The sequence below is a fragment of the Malania oleifera genome, chromosome 12 (genome assembly GCF_029873635.1).
Source record: "Malania oleifera isolate guangnan ecotype guangnan chromosome 12, ASM2987363v1, whole genome shotgun sequence".
Lineage (NCBI taxonomy): Eukaryota > Viridiplantae > Streptophyta > Magnoliopsida > Santalales > Ximeniaceae > Malania > Malania oleifera.
Window position 1 is genome coordinate 70,741,732 of NC_080428.1, and position 19,065 is coordinate 70,760,796.

General features: G+C 37.5%; 1 protein-coding gene across 1 annotated transcript in view; it reads left to right on the forward strand.

The window, feature by feature from the left end:
* The window catches only part of LOC131144506 (AMP deaminase-like), a 60,471-nt gene extending 41,850 nt beyond the window's left edge, over positions 1-18,621 (forward strand). The window contains exons 13-19 of the mRNA XM_058093205.1: positions 12,065-12,217; positions 13,507-13,560; positions 13,656-13,766; positions 14,299-14,472; positions 14,539-14,619; positions 18,009-18,107; positions 18,229-18,621. Coding sequence (XP_057949188.1) covers positions 12,065-12,217; positions 13,507-13,560; positions 13,656-13,766; positions 14,299-14,472; positions 14,539-14,619; positions 18,009-18,107; positions 18,229-18,297 — 741 coding nt within the window. The 3' untranslated portion in view covers positions 18,298-18,621. The remainder of the gene's footprint in view (positions 1-12,064; positions 12,218-13,506; positions 13,561-13,655; positions 13,767-14,298; positions 14,473-14,538; positions 14,620-18,008; positions 18,108-18,228) is intronic.
* Positions 18,622-19,065: the final 444 nt, after the last annotated feature.

Here is a 19,065-nt window from a genome sequence, read left to right on the forward strand (position 1 = left end):
GTGGTTGTTTTTATTGTGGGAAAGAAGGGCATATGAAGAAGGACTGTCTAAGGAGGAAAAGAAATTTAGTAGAAAAGAACAGGAAGAAGACTGAGTAGGCTATTGTAGTGGAGTGCAGTTCATCAGTTTTTGATGGGGATCTTTTGGCTGTTACTACAGGTTCCAGTTACTTAGCCGATACCTGGACTTTGGATTCGGCATGCTCATATCATATGTGTCCATACAGGGACTGGTTTGACTCCTATGAACCAATCTCTGGAGGGACAGTGTTGATGGGTAATGATGCTTCCTGTGGTAATTTTGGTATTGGAACGGTTAGAATCAGGATGTTTGATGGTGTGGTTAGAACCATTTGGGATGTGAGGCGTGTTCTAGATCTGAAAAAGAATCTGATCTCCTTGGGCTCTTTGGACAGTAATGGTTTCTCTTTTTCAGCTAGGGATGGTGTGCTGAAAGTGGCTAGAGGTTCACTAGTAGTAATGAAGGGTCATTTGAGGAACAATTTGTACACTCTGGTGGGTAGCACAGTGACAGGTGGAGTTGCAGCTAGTACCCCTTTAGATACAGATATAGATGATACTATTTTGTGGCATATGAGGCTGGGTCACATGAGTGAGCGTGGTTTGCAGGAGCTGCACAGGCGGAACTTATTGGGAGGTAATTCTTGTTGTAAGCTTAAGTTCTGTAAATACTGTTTGTTTGGTAAATAGCACAGGGTGAGTTTCAGAACAGGAAAGCATACGAGCAAGGAGGTGCTGGAGTACATTCATTCAGATGTATGGGGTCCAATACAGGTACAGTCTCATAGTGGTGCGATTTATTTTGTCTCATTTATTGATGACTTTTCCAGGAAAGTTTGGGTGTATTTTTTGAAGCACAGGAGTGAGATATTTAGTAAGTTCAGGGAATGGAAAGCTTAGGTAGAGAAACAAATAGGGAAACAGGTGAAGTTTCTGAGATCTGACAATGGACTGGAGTACAAAAACAGCTAGTTCATTGGCTTCTGTAAGGAAGAGGGGATTACTAGGCACTATACAGTTCCACATGGGCCACAGCAGAATGGGGTGGCTAAAAGGATGAACAGAATATTACTAGAGAGGGCAAGGTGTATGAGGATTCAGGCTAATCTGCCTAAGTCATTCTGGGTAGAAGTAGTGAGTATGGCATGCTACCTGGTAAACAGGTCTCCTTCTACAGCTATTGACGCAAAGGTTCCTGAGGAGGTATGGACAGGTAAGCCAGTAGCTTACTCTGAGTTGAGAATATTTGGTTGTCCATTGTATGTGCATGTGCAGGAAAAGGACAGATCAAAGTTGGACTCTAAGTCCAAACCGTGCGTATTTCTTGGTTTCCAAGAAGGAGTGAAGGGATACTGGTTGTGGGACCCTATAGCACGGAAGGTGGTCATTAGCAGGGATGTGGTCTTCGATGAGAAAGCCATGTCGAAGGAGAATGCTGATAAGAAGGTGGAGTCTGATTCAGCGGGAGTACCTATTTAGGTGGAGCTGGACAGTACTCAGAATTCAGGTATGGGTAATACTCATACTACTATTGTTGATTCTGTTGCACAGGATACAGTGAGGCAGGCTACAATTCCTTAGGAAATTCCTTAGATAGGTGATAGACATGAGCCTACAGGGCTAACCACCGGTAGAGAAAGGAGGAATGTTAAGCCTCTGGTCAGGTATGGGTTTGAGGACTTAGTTGCATTTGCTCTGATTACTAGTAATGGAGATCCTTCTGATTTTCAGGAAGCAGTTTAGAGTTCTGAATGAGATAGTTGGCTTGGAGCCATGATTGAGGAGATGGAGTCTTTTCATAAGAATGACACTTGGATGTTGGTTCAAAAGCCCAAGGACAGGAAGCTGATTGGTTGTAAGTGGGTTTTCAGAAAGAAAGAACCTACTTCAGAATCAGAAGGGATAAAATAAAAGGCCAGGTTAGTAGCAAAAGGATATAAACAGGAAGAAGGTATAGATTATAATGAAATCTTTTCTTTTGTTGTTAAGCATGCTTCTATTAGATCCTTGTTAGCATTGGTTGTCATGCATGATTTAGATCTGGAACAGATGGATGTAAAGACAACTTTCCTTCATGGTTAGTTGGAGGAAGATATCTTTATGGAGCAACCGGAGGGGTTTGTGTAACAAGGTAAAGAGCACCTGGTATGTAAGTTGAATAGGTCTCTTTATGGTTTAAAGCACTCCCCATAGGCAATGGTATAAGAGGTTTGATTCTTATATGTTGAGGATTGGGTATTTAGAAGCAGTTATGACAGTTGTGTTTACTTCAGATTGCTTAACAATGGTGTATATGTGATCCTTATGCTATATGTGGATGACATGTTTATTGCCTCTAATAGTACTGATGAGTTGAATGTGTTGAAAGCCAGGTTACAGGATGAGTTTGAGATGAAGGATTTTGGTGCAGCTAAAAAGATCCTTGGCATGGAAATCAGGAGGGACAGACAACAGAAGAAGCTATGGTTGTCACAGGGTAAGTATATTGAGAAGGTGTTGGAAAAGTTTAACATGGATAAGGCTAAACCGGTAAGTACACCTCTAGCTGCTCATTTTCAGTTGTCTGCTAAACTGTTTCCTTCTATTGATAAGGATAAGTTGGATATGGCTAGTGTGCCTTATGCCAGTGTAGTAAGGAGTTTGATGTATGCTATGGTATGTGGTAGACCAGGCTTGTCATATGCAGTTAGTTTGGTAAGCAAATATATGGCTAATCCAGTTAGAATGCATTGGAATGCGGTGAAATGGATTTTCAGATATTTGCGTGGCATTTCTGATTATGGTATCTTGTTTGAAAGTACTGATGATTGTAATGTTCAGGGTTATGTGGACTCCGATTATGCAGGTGATTTGGATAAGAGGAGGTCTACTTCTGGCTTCATTTTTACCATGGCTAGTGTTTCCATTAGTTGGAAGGCTATGTTGCCACCTACTACAGCTTTGTCTACTACAGAAGCTGAATACATTGCTTTGGCAGAGGCAGGTAAGGAGACTTTGTGGTTAACTGGACTGATTCAGGAATTTGGTGTTATGCAGGATAGGTTACACGTATTCTGTGATAGTCAGAGTGCGATCCACTTGCCAAGGAATTTGGTCTACCACTCTCGCACGAAGCATATTGACGTGCGGTACCATGCAGTTAGAGGTTGGGTTGAAAGTTGTAAGTTCCAATTATTGAAGATCCACACAGATGGAAATGCTGCAGCTATGCTCACGAAGCCTGTTACATTAGCTAAGTTCAAGCGTTGTTTGGACTTAGTTAATGTAGTTTCTTGTTGATTGTTGACAGAGCATCCCAGAGCGTGGGGATGGAATGTTATGCTTGGCTGTGATTAAAAGTCAAGGTAGAGACTGTTAAAAGCTATGTTTATTTTTATTTATTTATTGTGTCTTTTATCACAGCCGTTGGATCGTTTCTAAATCCAACTATTGTGTGGTGTCATATATATATATTTGTAAGCCATGGGAAAATATAGGGATAGCTTGTCATTTTTGTGCATGTAGAGCTAGAGGGGGGTTCTCTCTAGAAAGAACTTTTCTTCAACGAGTTGAAGGTGAAGGGGTGTATAGGGGATCTGTGATGGGGGAGAGACTGATTAGATCTTGTACTGCCATCATTTCATAGTGGATTTTTCTCCAGGTGCACGCTCTATGGACGTAGGCAACCTTGCCAAACCACGTAAAATCTCTCGTCTCCATTTTTCTGTGAATGTTCTTTATGTGATTTATTTTGTTGATAAGAAGATTAAAATTACTGTGCGTCAACAGATGACATACCTTGCAATAAGAGAAAGGAGACTATTAAGGCTTGATATACATTGTTGGTCCACAACCTAATAGCTTAAGCTTTTAGGTAAAGTGATAATCTAAAAATGGTATTAGAGTTGGTTACCAAGAGGTCTTGGGTTTGAGTCTTGTTGCCTGCATTTATTATGTGGTGTTTAAAAAATTATTGTATTCCTTATAATGGGTGTTATCTATCATATGTTTCCTCTCCATGTGCTACACGTGCAGTGGAGTGTTAAGGCTTGATATAGATTGTTGACTCACAACCTAATAGTTTAAACTTTTAGGTAAAGTGGTAATCTAACAAAGACAATCTAGAAATATCTACTTTCCAATGGAAGCCTTAAGCCCTTTTTCCCAATCTTCTCTCCTTCTCTCCTTTGTGTTCTTCCTCCAAAGGTTGAATGCATACTCTCCTCCCAAGATTAAACATACTCTATTTCCCCCTTCTTTTGCTTCTATTCCTCCTGTGCCCCCCCTTGTGTTCCTTGGCCTTCATTTATAAAATAGGGCTAGGGTTTGCCATAAAACTCTCACCATTCAAGAGTATCCCTAGAGGTGAGAAAAATTGTCACCTTGTCCTAGAGGGTGCTTAAATGCTTAGAATAGGCTAAGTGTTAGGGCTTGACAGTGTGATCTCGATTAGATGGGGAGGAGAGATGTCTTCACATATCCTCACCAGGGATTTTTATACTTGGTGTCGAATTACTCGGATGATGTCTTGTGTGGTTGTCTTGTTGATTGAATAAAACAAATAGTTCCACTTGTCATTGAGTATGAATGTCGCTTGCCTTCATGATTCAATATTGTTGGAACTAATATTTCAAGATAACGAATGGCTTTTGAAACCTCTTTGGTGCTCACGAATGCAGGTTTGAACGGTTGTTGTTGGCTTACTCTGTCGAGGGAGAGCCTTGACGAGCCGCGCGGCCCCTTAATTGAGTTTAACTTGGGGGTGCGTGATAGTTGGTATCAGAGCATGGTGATTCTGAGCACTGTGAGTTGTAAAATGAAAATTTAAAATTTTGTAAAGACAAACAATGTTGAAGCATGTGAGGCAAGAGGTGACAAATGAGAACGCCGAGCCAATAGAGTTTGCGGTCGCCAAAGAGAATTGATTTTGAAAATAGAATTATGGGACTTGAATAATTCACTCCATGTATAAAAATCCCTAGTATGGGGTAGTTGAAAGCCTCGAGAATAGGTTGGAACTCATTGAGGGCATGATGCCATCTCTTCCATCTCCTCGAGGAAAAAGACAAACAGATCTTGAGTTATTCGAGAGGAGGATTGAGCAGTTGGAAACTCATCGAGGGTATGATGCCATCTATTATCCCAAGGGGTAGTGCCAATAGAGCTTGAGGCCTCCCTACGGGAAGCAGACCAATAGAGCTTGAGGTATGCCAGAGAGTACTGAGTTATTGGAAGCCTTGAGTAGGCTAAAACACATCGCGGGGGGTGACGCCATCAATGACCCCAAGGGGTAGTGCCAATAGAGCTTGGGGCCTCCCTATGAGAAGTAGACCAATAGAGCTTGAGGTCTGCTAGAGAATATTGAGCTATCAGAAGCCTTGAGCAGGCTGAAACACCTTGAGGGCGTGGTGTGAACCAGAATCCCAAGGGGTAGAGCCAATGGAGCTTGACCTCCCTACAGGAAACAGACCAATAGAGCTTGAGGTCTGTTAGAGAATGTTAAGCCGTCGGAACCCTTGAACAGGCTGAAACACATCGTGGGCTTGATGCCTTCCATAATCCCAAGGGATAGAGCCAATAGAGCTTGAGGCCTCCTTATGGGAGTTATGGAGATCATTGCTTATGTTTGTGTGTGCAGAGATCGGAAAAGAATCCATGACAATTTGATGGGTAAAAGTGGACGGAGGACTTCCAGTAAGACTACAGAGAGATGGTAATGGTTCACGCCAAGCGCCCATGAATGTAGGTAGGGTGTCACACCAAGCACTAAAGGGTTGGCAAGGTGAACGATGCGTGCTTTGATTAGTATGGTAGAGAAAGAGTAATGGTTCACGCCAAGTACCTAGGAAAGTAGGCAGGGTGGCGTGTGAAAAGGGTAAGTAGGGTGAACGCTGCACGCTCTGACCAAGTTAATATAGAGAATTGGAAGCCTCTGATGACTTGAATGATGGTACGTTGAGAGATTCAGTAGATTTCAATGCCCAAAAGACAACCAACTAGAGTGGATGAGTCGTGTCCTTTTGCAGCTCTTTACAAGTCAGTAGTTGTAGTTACCTTGCAAGTGTGGATGAGTCGTATTCCTTTTCAACTCTTTGCAAGTTGGTAGTTGTAGTGATCTTACAGGGTGGATGAGTCGTATTCCTTTTCAGCTCTTTGCAAGTTAGTAGTCGTAGTTATCTTACACAGTGGATGAGTCGTGTCCCTTTTCAGCTCTTTATAAGTCGGTAGTCATAGTTACCTCACACAGTGGATGAGTCGTATATCTTTTCAGCTTTTTGCAAGTCAGTAGTTGTAGTGACCTCACACAGTGGATGAGTTGTGTCCCTTTTCAACTCTTTACAAGTCGGTAGTCGTAGTTCCCTCCCACAGTGGATGAGTTGTACAGAGTAGAGATTAAATATGTTGCCTTGTAGACAAGTAGCCAATGACGAAGGTTGTCAGCAACAACAAGAGTGGGAAGTCTTGTTAAAAATACATCAACGAGGGCGTCGATAGAGTGAGTGGGGGAGAATGTTAGGGTGTGACATTGTGATCTCGATTAAATGGGGAGGAGATTTGTCTTCACATGTCCTCGCCAGGGACTTTTATACTTGGTTTCGAATTACTCAGATGATGTCTTGTATGGTTGTCTTGTGATTGAATTAAACAAACAGTTCCAATTGTCATTGAGTATGAATGTCGCTTGCCTTCATGATTCAATATTGTTGAAACTAATATTTCATGATAACAAATGGCTTTCGAAACCTCTCTAGTGCTCATGAATGTGGGTTTGAATGGTTGTTGTTGGCTGACTCTGTTGAGGGAGAGCCTCAACAAGTGCCGCACAGCCCCTTAATTGAGTTTAACTTGGGGGTCCATGACACTTAAGGATAATTACTAATTTGCACAATTGGCACCCTAACTCCATCAATCCCGCTAGAGGCTAAAATTGACATAAAAGGACTTGCTGGGTATCACAGTCATTGGAGAACATGTTATTCCAAATTTCTGAAAGTACTAAATTAAAAGAACACTTGGTCAAGATGGGCATTGATTGCCGCCCCTCTTTGACTAATGTCTTCATCTAAAGATAATAGACAAAGAAAGAGATGTCCATTTTAATCATGGTTTCTTGCATAGATTCCAAAAGAGCATGCATGGATTGCCCACTGGAATTTTGACCCTTCCTCGAGATACTAAAAGAAAACGATAACTAGATCATCTGTAGGGATTTTGTACCCTACCTTGGATGATAACAAAAAACGAGGACTAAATCATTGTAGGGATTTCTGACCTACCTTAGATGTATTCAAAAACAAAAATGAAGATCTCTAGGGATTTTGTATCTAGCCGAGGATGATATTAAAGAAAAACGAAAATTGAATCATCTATTTGGATTACCTACACTATCTTAGGTGAATTCAAGGACAAATACGAATATCATCTCTAGGAATTTCATAATTACCTGCCCTATCTTAGATGAATTCAAGGACAAATACGAATATCATCTCTAGGAATTTCATGCCCTACTGAGGATGATACCAAAGAAAAACAAATATGAAGATCATCTCAACAGATTTCATACCCTACCCAAGATAATACTAAAGGAAAACAATAATTGAAACCTCAGTAGGGATTTTCTACCCTTCCTTAGATGGATTCAAAGACAAATAAAAGATCATCTATAAGGATTTTGTACCCTACCATGAATAATACTGAAGAAAAGCAAGAATTGAGTCATCTATAGGGACTCCTACCCTACCTTTGATGGATTTGAAGACGAACACAAAGATCATCTATAGGGATTTCATACCTTATCGAGGATGATACTGAAGAAAAATAAGAATTGAATCATTCGTAGGGATCTCCTGCCCTCCTTTAGATGGATTCAAAGAAAAATACGAAGATTATCTCTAGGGATTTCGTACCCTACTGAGGATGATACTGAATAAAAACAAAAATTGAATCACCTCTAGAGATTTTTTACCCTGCTATGGATGATATTGAAGAAAAACAAGAATAAAATCATTTGTAAGGATCTCCTACCCATGGATTTGAAGATGAAATGAAGATCACCTCTAGGAATTTTGTACCGTATCGAGGATGATACTGCAGAAAAACAAGAATTGAATTATTTGTAGGGATTTCCTACTCTACCTTGGATTAAGGACAACTATGGAAATTATTCGCAAGGATTTCGTACCCTACCTTAGATGATTTTGAAAGAAAATAAGGACTGAAATCATTCATAGGAATTTTATACCTTACCGTAAATGATACTAAAAGAAAATGAGAACCTCAGAGGTTTATAACCCTAAAAGATCCAATTTAAACAGCAAAAGAGAAAACCATGGTTATAAAAATTGCATAGAACAATAGAAACGGATGTAAGAACCATGTTCAATTACCCAAGGTAGCACTAGGACATTGCTTTGCTCCATCATTGCTGGAAGCCATGGATCATAGAGATCTCTTGCTTATATTGGCTTGAGAAGACTAGCAAAACTTGTTGATTGAACATGGTAAATTCGCTAATCCAACCTAATTCTCCACCAATGTTTTTCGCATTTTTCAAAGGAAGCTTTGATCTTGAGAAAGTTGCAAAGATGTACTTGGATTCAAAACCCAACATCTATGTGCCATTATTATGCCATTAAGTGAGTGTCAACTGTGAACCTAGATTTAATGGAAAAAAAAAAACATGATTTGTTCGAGAACAGAATAAGCCTAGATGTTTTGAGGGTAAGCTTGAAGAATGCAAACAAGAGTCATGATTTTATAGAAAGATGAGGGAGGGTCATGCCAGACATTCTCTTGATACTTTGAAAACTGAAATTGATTGCAATAATAGTGTCCCTTTTGAACTTGTAGGCAAGAGGAAAAGGAACCAAAATTATCGATGTGCTCTTTGTCCATTTAGATCCAAACAAAAACTGCCCGATTGTCTACATGTTAATCTTTTGATCACTTTGGCCTCAAAAGCAAATCAGTTGCCCCACTATGAGTGCTTTAATTGAAATTGACTGCAAGTTGGTGGTTTCCTTATGAATTTTGGATGTTTCAAATGGCATGATCTAATCTTGTACTTTCTCAAAATAAAATTGCCTCAGTTGTCTAGGTAGGGGGTTATGAACTGATTCTCCTTTATCATTTCCCCCACCCCCCCTTTTTTTTTTCATCTTTTTGAATGTCGATATTTCCCTTTGTACACCATTTTTTGGCTTTCACAATTTGTGAAAGGTCATGCAACACTAGCTAAAACACTTTCGCTTAACTAGTTAGTTGGTAGTATACCATAGTTTACCACAATAACACATTCACAACCATCGAATGCAAAGTGGAAGTAGTAAGCAATCATGTAAGGAAATGAGAATTACATAGTACACAATTAAGCAATGTAAGTCACTAACACCATATTTGTAGGCAATGTGTGTTTAGTGAGGGAGATAAGTAGTCTTAACGTGTTTACAAATGCTAGTGAGTTTTACAATGATTAATGAACACTTACCCTTCCCTAAAGAGCTTTATCTGTTATTCTAGTTCTTGCACTATAAAACATAAAACTAACCTAGGAGTTATACTCCCTTTTTATGCTAAGGCATGAACACACTTAATCAATAAAACTATACTACTATTTCCATGATGGTTACCTGTCCCATGTACACAAGGCAACCAGTAACAGTCAAGCATAATGCCCTAAACAAGTTTGGCTCATGATGTTCTCCCTCACTTATGCGACCAACGTCCTTGTAGACTTTGACACTAAGTACTTATCAAATATCAACTTGCTTATGAATGGTTCCATATCTTCCACTGAAATTCAGCTGATTTTTTTGTCTTCAAATCTTGTCCATTTCACTAAGGACTCGTTTCACTTCTTCCCTGATGATGTGAACTCTCTGTCTACAAGGATGACTTGAACTTGTCTTTTGTTAGTTTGTGTTATCTATAATGCTTTGGTTGATTGATTTCCGCTTGGATCTTTAGTGTTATCGTTAAATAGCTTAAGGTAGCTGACATGAAACACAGAATGCACCTTCATCCAAGTCAGAGGATCAACTTTGTAAGAGGCCTTCTTGACTTTAGACAAGATGGGAACCAGTTCTTCATATTTGTAGTCTCCTATCTCAACCTTGGAGTGACTTGATTTGTTTTGGATGGAGCTTAACAAGCACCAGGTTACCCATGTTGAAGTGCAACGGTCTTCTCCGCTGATCTGCCCATTTCTTCATCCGCTTGGAAGATTTCTCCAAGTAAGCTCAGGTTCCTATTCTATCTCCATTCTTTGTTGAAGATGTATGTTTTTAGACTCTTTCCTTCCTACAACTCGTCCATGATGTAAGGTAACAACGGTTGCGGGCATGTAACAAGCTCAAAAAGACTCTTGTTGGTTGTTGAGCTCTTATAGGCATTAAAACAAAACTTAGCCATGTCGAGTAGTTGTACCTAGTTCTTTTGGTTGGCAGTGATGAAATTGCGCAAGTACTTCTCTAGCAGCCCATTGAATCTATTCATCTATCCATCTGTTTGTGGATGGTAGTTCGAAGATATGTGAAGCTATGAATCGAGGAATCTGAAAATTTATGTCCAGAAGTTCCCTGCGAATCTTAAGTCACAGTCATTCACAATGTCTTAGGGAACACCCCAATACTTACATTATGCTTGAAGAACAATTGTGTTGTCATCTTTTCTGAACAGTACTTTGATGCAGCAGGGTCTTAAATTTCCATGAAATTGTTGAAATTTTTGTCAAAATTTTTGGTTTCCATCACCCTCGAAATCGAAATGGCAGTCGATTTCCGTCTTGCATAATTTCCATTGAAATCTCAACGAATCATCTCGAAATTTATCGAAATCTCAAAATTTTAGCGAAACTTGTCGAAATTTTAACTATACAATGAAATTTCCTTGGAATTTAAATAAGAGATTTAGGAGTGATGTGAAATTTCTCTTTTAATTTATTTTATTTATTTCATCGAAACAAAATATTATTACAAATGCTTTTGAAATTATATGAAAAAATAAACTTACAACAACATTTTATTTAACCATTTATGTCTAAATTATCATTATTTGTATAATAAATAATATTTAAATGATTTATGAATTTCATTTGTATTAGCTGAATATGTTTATTGTACATTATCTTACAAATATGTTAGACACACATACTATATTACAACTTTTCCACCTCATACACAACATAGATGTATTTAACTTGTAATATATTAGTCCTAAAACTTACATTATTATGTTTGTTAATCATTTCTAAAGTTTCACAAAGAATTCCATGCTTTACTATTGATTTCCGTTATTTTTTCAAATCGAAATTGAAATTGACATCGGAATTGAAATTTCCGTCGAAATTTTCGTACTTTTGGAGCTTCGATATTTGAGTCAAAATCGAAATTTAAGACCTTGGATGCAGGTATGAAAATCTCAATTCTTTTTAGTTATTCTCCAACAAGGACTTCTCAAGGTCTTGCTTCTTGTCCTACATCACATCATCATCATCATCATCATCAATGCACTATTTTTTATCTCTAATAAATTTCTTTGTTTATTGAAAAAATGGAGCAATTTTGTCCCGGAGCAATTATGTTAGGGATATTTTTGTCCCATGAAGTTGGATTCCCATGCAAATTCAAGATTACCTAAGGTTGAGGTGGGTAGTGAATACCTATTTTTTAGGGGCATCTTAAATTCACAGGAAATCCAAAATGCTTGCCACTTAGGATTCCAAACGAGGGCATCTAACATTCTAGACATCACATTCTAGGTATCTTATAGGATAACTCAAGTCAAATGCCCTCTAATTCTTTTCACTAACTGGTTCCTGCTACAAGCCAACTTAACCTAATATGTTGTATTTAAATGATGATAAATAATGGGAGCAATTATTAAAAATTGTAAGATAGATATGTGCTATTTTCATCTTTGATGTTGCCTTCATGTGTTTTAGAACCCCTTCCCTCCATCATCTTTGACCAAGTCGCCAATTATTTATTGTTTTCTTTAAACTCCCTTATTGTTATTTTTTTTTTCTATTTTCTTTTCCAATTATGACAATTTGTTTTGCCATACAGGTTGTGGGTTTTGACATTGTTGACGATGAAAGTAAACCAGAAAGGCGTCCAACCAAACACATGCCCAAGCCAGCTGAATGGACCAATGAATTCAATCCTGCATACTCTTATTATGCTTATTATTGTTATGCAAACTTGTATGTTCTCAATAAGGTTGGTATATTGCTTTTATATACTTACACTAATCAATGTTATTATTTATTACATGGTATTTCTTTAATCTAATGAATGTTAATCATTTCTGTTCCACCATTGATAACTTAATTAGAAGTTCCAATTAGTGATGATTTTGTTTATTTTTGGCAAAAACTTCAAATATGGCTTTGTTTTTGGATTGTGGTGTTGTTGATTATTGCAAACACAAAGTGCACCAAAATTCCATCTACAATCACATTGGTGTGGAAGGGATGTGAGTTTGGTTCAACTCTCAGCTTCAAAATGAGTTGTTGACTATAAAAATCATAGAATTGTGAAAGTGTGGACTTCTCATTGAACTGTTGGCATTGAAGCATTAATATGGGAAAAGGGCAAAACAAAACACAGACACTGGTGACATGGCGAACCTTTAAAAAGGTAGACCAGGGATGTGGCAATAACTAAAGATATCTTTATTATATATAGATATATGACAAACATTATATTTTGGAACATTTCTCTAACAACATAGTCAAAAGTTCCATTGTGTGCATATTCTTTTCTCCCATTCTGATCCATTTATAGAAATTTGAAATATGATTTCATATATATTAACTAAAATTTCATAAGCATTAAAAAAGTGTTAAGAGGATTGTCAGAGAAGTGTCTAATGTTATACATGTATGTGTAAAATGTGGACACATCTAGGGAGTCTTGGACATGTATCCAAGGAGGTTTTGGAAAGTACTGGCATCTGATGTGCATAGGACACCATTTAACACTCCTTGTTAATTTGATTGCTGGCCATCTCTTGACCAATAAGCTGATAGAGAAAACATATTTTCAGGTCTGATTCAAAACAGGATAGACTGATTTTTTTGCTTCCCCAAAGGTGTTTTGAATATTGTGATAATTCAAAGCATGATGACCTTAAATTGGGCATTGCTGGATACCATGAATTTGGCATAAAAGCTGTAAATAGACATTTTTAGGGTGGGGGTGTGTCTTTCGAATGTGATATCAAATTCAGCCAAGTGTAGTGCTTATCTAAATTTATGACAAACTTTCCTGTAACAATTTAAGAAGCTTTAGACTTTACATGGACTAATTTTTATGCTGCTAATTCTGATATAGTATAAACATGTGTTATTCAGTTACCATTGTTGCTGTGTTTTAGGAGTTAACTGTCAAGTCTACATTTATATTTAAAAAAAAAGAGTCTCTCTCCATTCACCAAAAAAAGGGTAAAACTATTATGATTGCTTTTAACTAATTTCAAGATTTTGTTTCCTTTTCTTTTTTATTAGGTCCGGGAATCAAAAAGATTGCCAACAATCAAATTCCGGCCTCATTGTGGGGAGGTTCTTGTTCTTTCTACATCACCTTAGCACAACTCTCAATTCTTCTGTGGTCAATATCAATCAATCATGTTTAAGATATTTTTTAACTTGTGCAGGCAGGAGATATTGACCATTTGGCTGCTGCATTTCTTCTATGCCATAATATTTCACATGGCATCAATTTGCGGAAGTCACCTGTCCTGCAGTACTTGTATTACCTTGCTCAGGTTGGTCCCACATGACTAGGTCTTGCATGTTATTTTAGAGGGAAACATGTATTAGCCCTCTTGCAACAGCATGGGTGTGTGTCAGTAATGTGTGGGAAGGATGAATATTTCTAATTGGTCACCAATTTCAAAATTTCTCTTGCCAAAAGCTAGCATTACTGTGTAACTCGTCAGCTCCGCATCTCCACTTCTGTTGACTTCAATGAGAATTTGTTATAGTTAACAAAATTTTCATAGAAACATGCTTAGATTTATCTTTGTAAGCTTCAGCATGGGACTTCTCCTAGGTGGGATGTGTAAAACGAATCCCCTATTACAAGCTTGCTAGACCATCATCCATTCTTTTTTTTGTGGATTGAGCATCCATGTCGTGTCATTCTCTTACTGTATCACCAAACTTTGTTTTAAAATGCAGTAAATATTTCATTAATTTTTTAATAGCTTGTCTCAATTATTAGTTTGTATTGGCTGTTTAACAACTTAACTCAAATTTTTTTGTATTGGTTTTTTAACAACTTACCTCAATTTTTAGATTGGATTGGCTATGTCACCGCTGAGCAATAACTCCCTTTTTCTGGACTATCATCGCAACCCATTCATCATGTTTTTCCAGCGTGGCCTCAATGTTTCACTCTCAACTGATGATCCCCTGCAAATTCATTTGACAAAAGAACCACTTGTGGAAGAATATAGTGTTGCAGCCAAGGTTTGTCCATTTCCCCTTTTTGATATTATTTGGTATTATATATCTTACTGACTCGGTTTTTTTCAGGTATGGAAGCTTAGTGCTTGCGATCTTTGTGAGATAGCAAGAAATTCTGTGTATCAGTCTGGATTTTCACATGTAGCAAAGGTGAGAAGCTTTAAGAACAGTAAAATTTCATGTCTAAATTTCTCCAAATCAAACCAAGGGATTTGATCCTTTCCTTGGAGTTTGCTTAATTAAGAGAACATTTTCTTCTACGACAATATCTCATGGTGCATGGAAACTGGGATACTAAGAAACCACCATCTTTTGTTCCTCAAAATGTGATCAATAAATTTTTCAGACTCCCATTGGGCTTAAAGAGTGTGAAACTCATGGCTTCAAGTGGGCTTTATCCTGTGGATGGGAACTTTTCAGTTAGAATTGCCTACATTTTGGTTACAAGGGGAGGTTCTTCAGTCTCTTCTCTGCTTGTGGGAGGGAAACCCTGTGGAAACTAAATGCCTCATCTTTTGTCAAGCATTTCCCATGGTTATCCATACTTAATAAGTCCTCACAGATCTCCACAGACAATGCAGGCATCTCATCAATGATTCTGTGTAAGTTTTGTGGTGAAGAATAAGAGTGTACTCCACTGTCTGAGAGAGTACCCTCTTGCAGTTGCTATTTGGCATTTTTGCTGGTTCCATGTGCCCGTCAGGGAAATTTAATAATGCATGGGTTTTTTGAGTGGTTGGACATAAACATCTGATCAGCTTAATTTTCCTTGCAATGAATTGTTTGCTAAAGAAAAGCTGGGAACAGTTATTCCATGCATTATCCTCATACACACCCCCTATGATTGGACACTTGGCCGTTTTCTTGTTACAATTTCAGATGGTTTTGGATTCTCAATGATATCCATATTTTTACTCCTTTTTTTTTATATAAATTATGGTTTAGTGTTAAACAGGTAGCATGGAGCATGGTTCCTTAGAGAGTGTATGGGAAGATTGCATGGAGCATGGTTCCTAGCATTCTCTTGTTTGCTAATGCCTATTGGAGGATATGGAAATGGAGGTGCCTTGAAATCGTTAAGATGCTTATGAGACATCACAAGCTTTGTTTGATGAGGGTCTTAGATCTTGGAACTTTTGGAGGATATGAAATGGAAATGCCTTTGTATATTCAATTATACTCTTAATCTTGTTAAGAGAAATTATTAAGATGCTGATGAGGCCTCAAAAGCTTTGTTTGATGAGGCATGGTTCCTTGGAGAGTGTATGGGAAGATTGCGTGGAGCATGGTTCTCTTGTTTGCTATTGCCTGTTGTAGGATATGGATATGAAGGTGCCTTTGTATATTCAGTTATACTTCTAATCATGTTAGAGAAACTGTTAAGATGCTGATGAGGCATCAAAAGCTTTGTTGATGAGGGTCTTAGAACTGTCAAAACTAAGTAGTATATTGACTGAGCAAGGCCTCCTGCGGATGGGTCAAATTGAATATTGGCAGTGGTTTGAATGGAAATTCAGGTTCCACAGGTGCATTTGGTTACTACTACTTACTAAGAAGTTGGGAGAGAAGATTGGTTGACTAGTTTTGTTCATAATCTTGAGGTTTGCTCCAACTATAAGGCTGGGATCTCGGCTATACTTGAGGGACTCAGAATATCATTGTAGATGGGTTTTAGAAAAGTTTATGTTGAAACAGGCTCAGCCATATCCATTGGGTTAATGGAAGGTTGGTTTCACCTCAGTCACAGAGTGAGGCTGAGAGTCATGGATCCTCTTCCATTGAGGATAGTCTCCAAATTAAAACATGATTTTTCCAGCATTGTGTTTCCACATTGGTGCGCGCACACATACACACACAAAAGCAAACTAGAGATAGAGAAGAATCTAAATTTGAACTAAACTCCTAGTTGTAGGAGATTTAATTACCTTGAATCTATTGTGCAAAGCAGTTTGTACCAGAGTTAGAGCAGAGTAGGCAAAATGAGAGGCATAACTAATGTGTTACGTGATTATAAAATACCTCTAAAATTTTATAAAATGGTTTTTGGGCTGGCCATTTTGTCCAACTAGGCAACTGTAAATTGTGAAACTACTGTTTTGCCCTAGATTGTCTTATGTTTGCACTCTTGCACAAGGCCAGAATTGGTGGTGCGAGCTAGTATTGGGCATAGAGATACCTGGTGGGGTCTCTACCTATCTTGACAATGGGTGTTCTTGACACTTGGCTTGGTGGCTTTGAATTGGATTTCTAATAGCAATGGGAATCCTAATCCCTTTGTCGTAACTAGGGCTGAGCTGTATTTGGTGAAAACTGAATTCACCAACCGAACCAAAGAAGTTTGGTTAAATTGGTTCGGTAAAAAAATTAATTTTGGTAGGTTCGGTTTAATTTTTTAAAAATTTCAGTGTTCAGTGATTGGTTATGTTTAAGAGTATTTTTTCGGTTTACCAAATTCACCAATAGAATGTATAAACATTAATATAAAAGTTATAAATGTATATATGTAAATAAGTAAATATATTCTAAATATTTGTATGTTTATATTATATATAAATGTAATATATTTACTTATAGGGTTAAAAACACTCATCTTCCCTAAAGTTCGGCAAAAAGAAAGGAACCTCTTCTGAGGTTTAAAAAATTTCATTAACCTTCCGTGAGGTTTTTAAAATGACAGAGACTGCCACTAGGATTTGCCAGAAAGACACCAAACTCCATTCAATAGACTTACATTTTTTGTAAGATACAAGAGAAGGTTTGTATCTTTTTGACAAACCTCAAGTGAGGTATCTAGAATGCTTGAAAACTTAGGGGAGGTCTCTGGGATTTTGAAACTTTAAGGAAGGTTTGTGTCTTTTTATTAAATCTTAGGGGAGGCTAATGTCTTTTGCCCTTATTTGTATTATATATAAATATGATATATTATTTATATTATATATATAAATGTAAATAAGAGAGGCATCATAATTCCGTTAATTTTGGTTAACCAAACTAATAGAAATAAAATTTGGTCGGGAAAGAGTTCGAGTATACCCTTTAGTTCGATTTGGCTTGATTTCTTTTAATAGATATGATTAACCGAAATTTTTTGTTGAATTTGGTTACTTCACCATACTGATAGATTGCACAATGTCTGGCAATCTATCACTTTCTCATTGTTTGAGACATAGCATTGTCTTCTCTTATTGGAGGATGACATCTCACACCCATTTGTGCAATCACTCCGTCTCTCTCTTTCTCTACCCCCCACATTTTTGGATTCCCATTTGTCAAGGAATCCCATCATCTATCATAACATCTTTACTTACCATCACGCACGCTTGAGCTTTTTTGAGTATTGCTTTGGTTCTCTTCAGTGGGCTCTCTTGACAACATCCATTACTTGCTACAGAAGAAGTCATGAATTTAGTTGTATAAATCAGTCATTAATTTTCCATGTTTGCAGTAGCTTCGTGAAATATTTGAACACTGATTTTTCTAAGCATTTTCATCATTGTAAATGTGATCGTCTGTTTTTCCCCCCCCTAAATTCTTTTCAGTTGCATTGGCTTGGTGGTAAATATTTTGTTAGAGGTCCTGGAGGAAATGATATCCATAAGACAAATGTACCTAATATCAGAATTGCGTTTCGGCATGAGGTAAGCTTTCATACTTTGTGTTAAGATGTTTTTTTCTTCTTCTTTTTTTTCCCCTCCTTTTGCTGGGTTTCTGTGAATTTATTTTAATATTTACCCAGTTGACAATTTAGAGGTTTTGCAGACATGGAAGGAGGAAATGCAGTATGTCTATTCTGGAAAAGCCAGATTTCCAGAAGAAATTGACCTTTGAAGAGACGCAAAGATTGGTAATTTGTGCTGCAGATAGAACATTGTTGCTGATTTTTGAATTGCATTGCTGCTACCCCTAACAGGCTACCAGAGACGTGAAGCACCGGGAGAAGGATGGCTAATAAACGTTGTAATGGGGACAATGCAATTTTGAGGCAGCAAATTTTGTAATTTTTCTGGATAATTTTGGGTTTGAAATGCAGTCTATCTTGCTTAGTAGAATACAATTGAGAAGTTTCACTCAATTATAAACTAATCACGAGCATTCCTGATGCAGGCTTTAGGCAAGAGCTCTCGGTAAATAAGAAAAATATATTTATCTGAATAGTTCTTATATATTTGTTAATTTTTTAAATGCACTCAAATCGTTTGAAACTTTAATTAGTTTGTAGTTATTTGTAAAATGGTCCTTTTGAAATGGTATGAAAAACCAGACTGGAAGTTCTCTTTTTTAAATTAAAGGTAGAAATTGAGCTAAAATGTTAAATGTAAATGTTTGTCTCTGTTTACTGACAGGGTATGTACTGCAGGGATGGTAAAATAGGTCAAGTGACATGTTACTTGCTGGATTAATATGAGTGTGTCCGGGTGACTCATTTTTTAAACGGGTTAATCTAAACCTAATCCAATTAATAAACAAGTTAGTTGGGTCCGAGTTAGGTGCTTGTCAGGTTACCCAGTTTTTTATTAAAAAAAATTTATATTATATTCCTACATACAAATTATGATATTTGATGCATGTATGATCTACCATGTATTTTTTAAATAG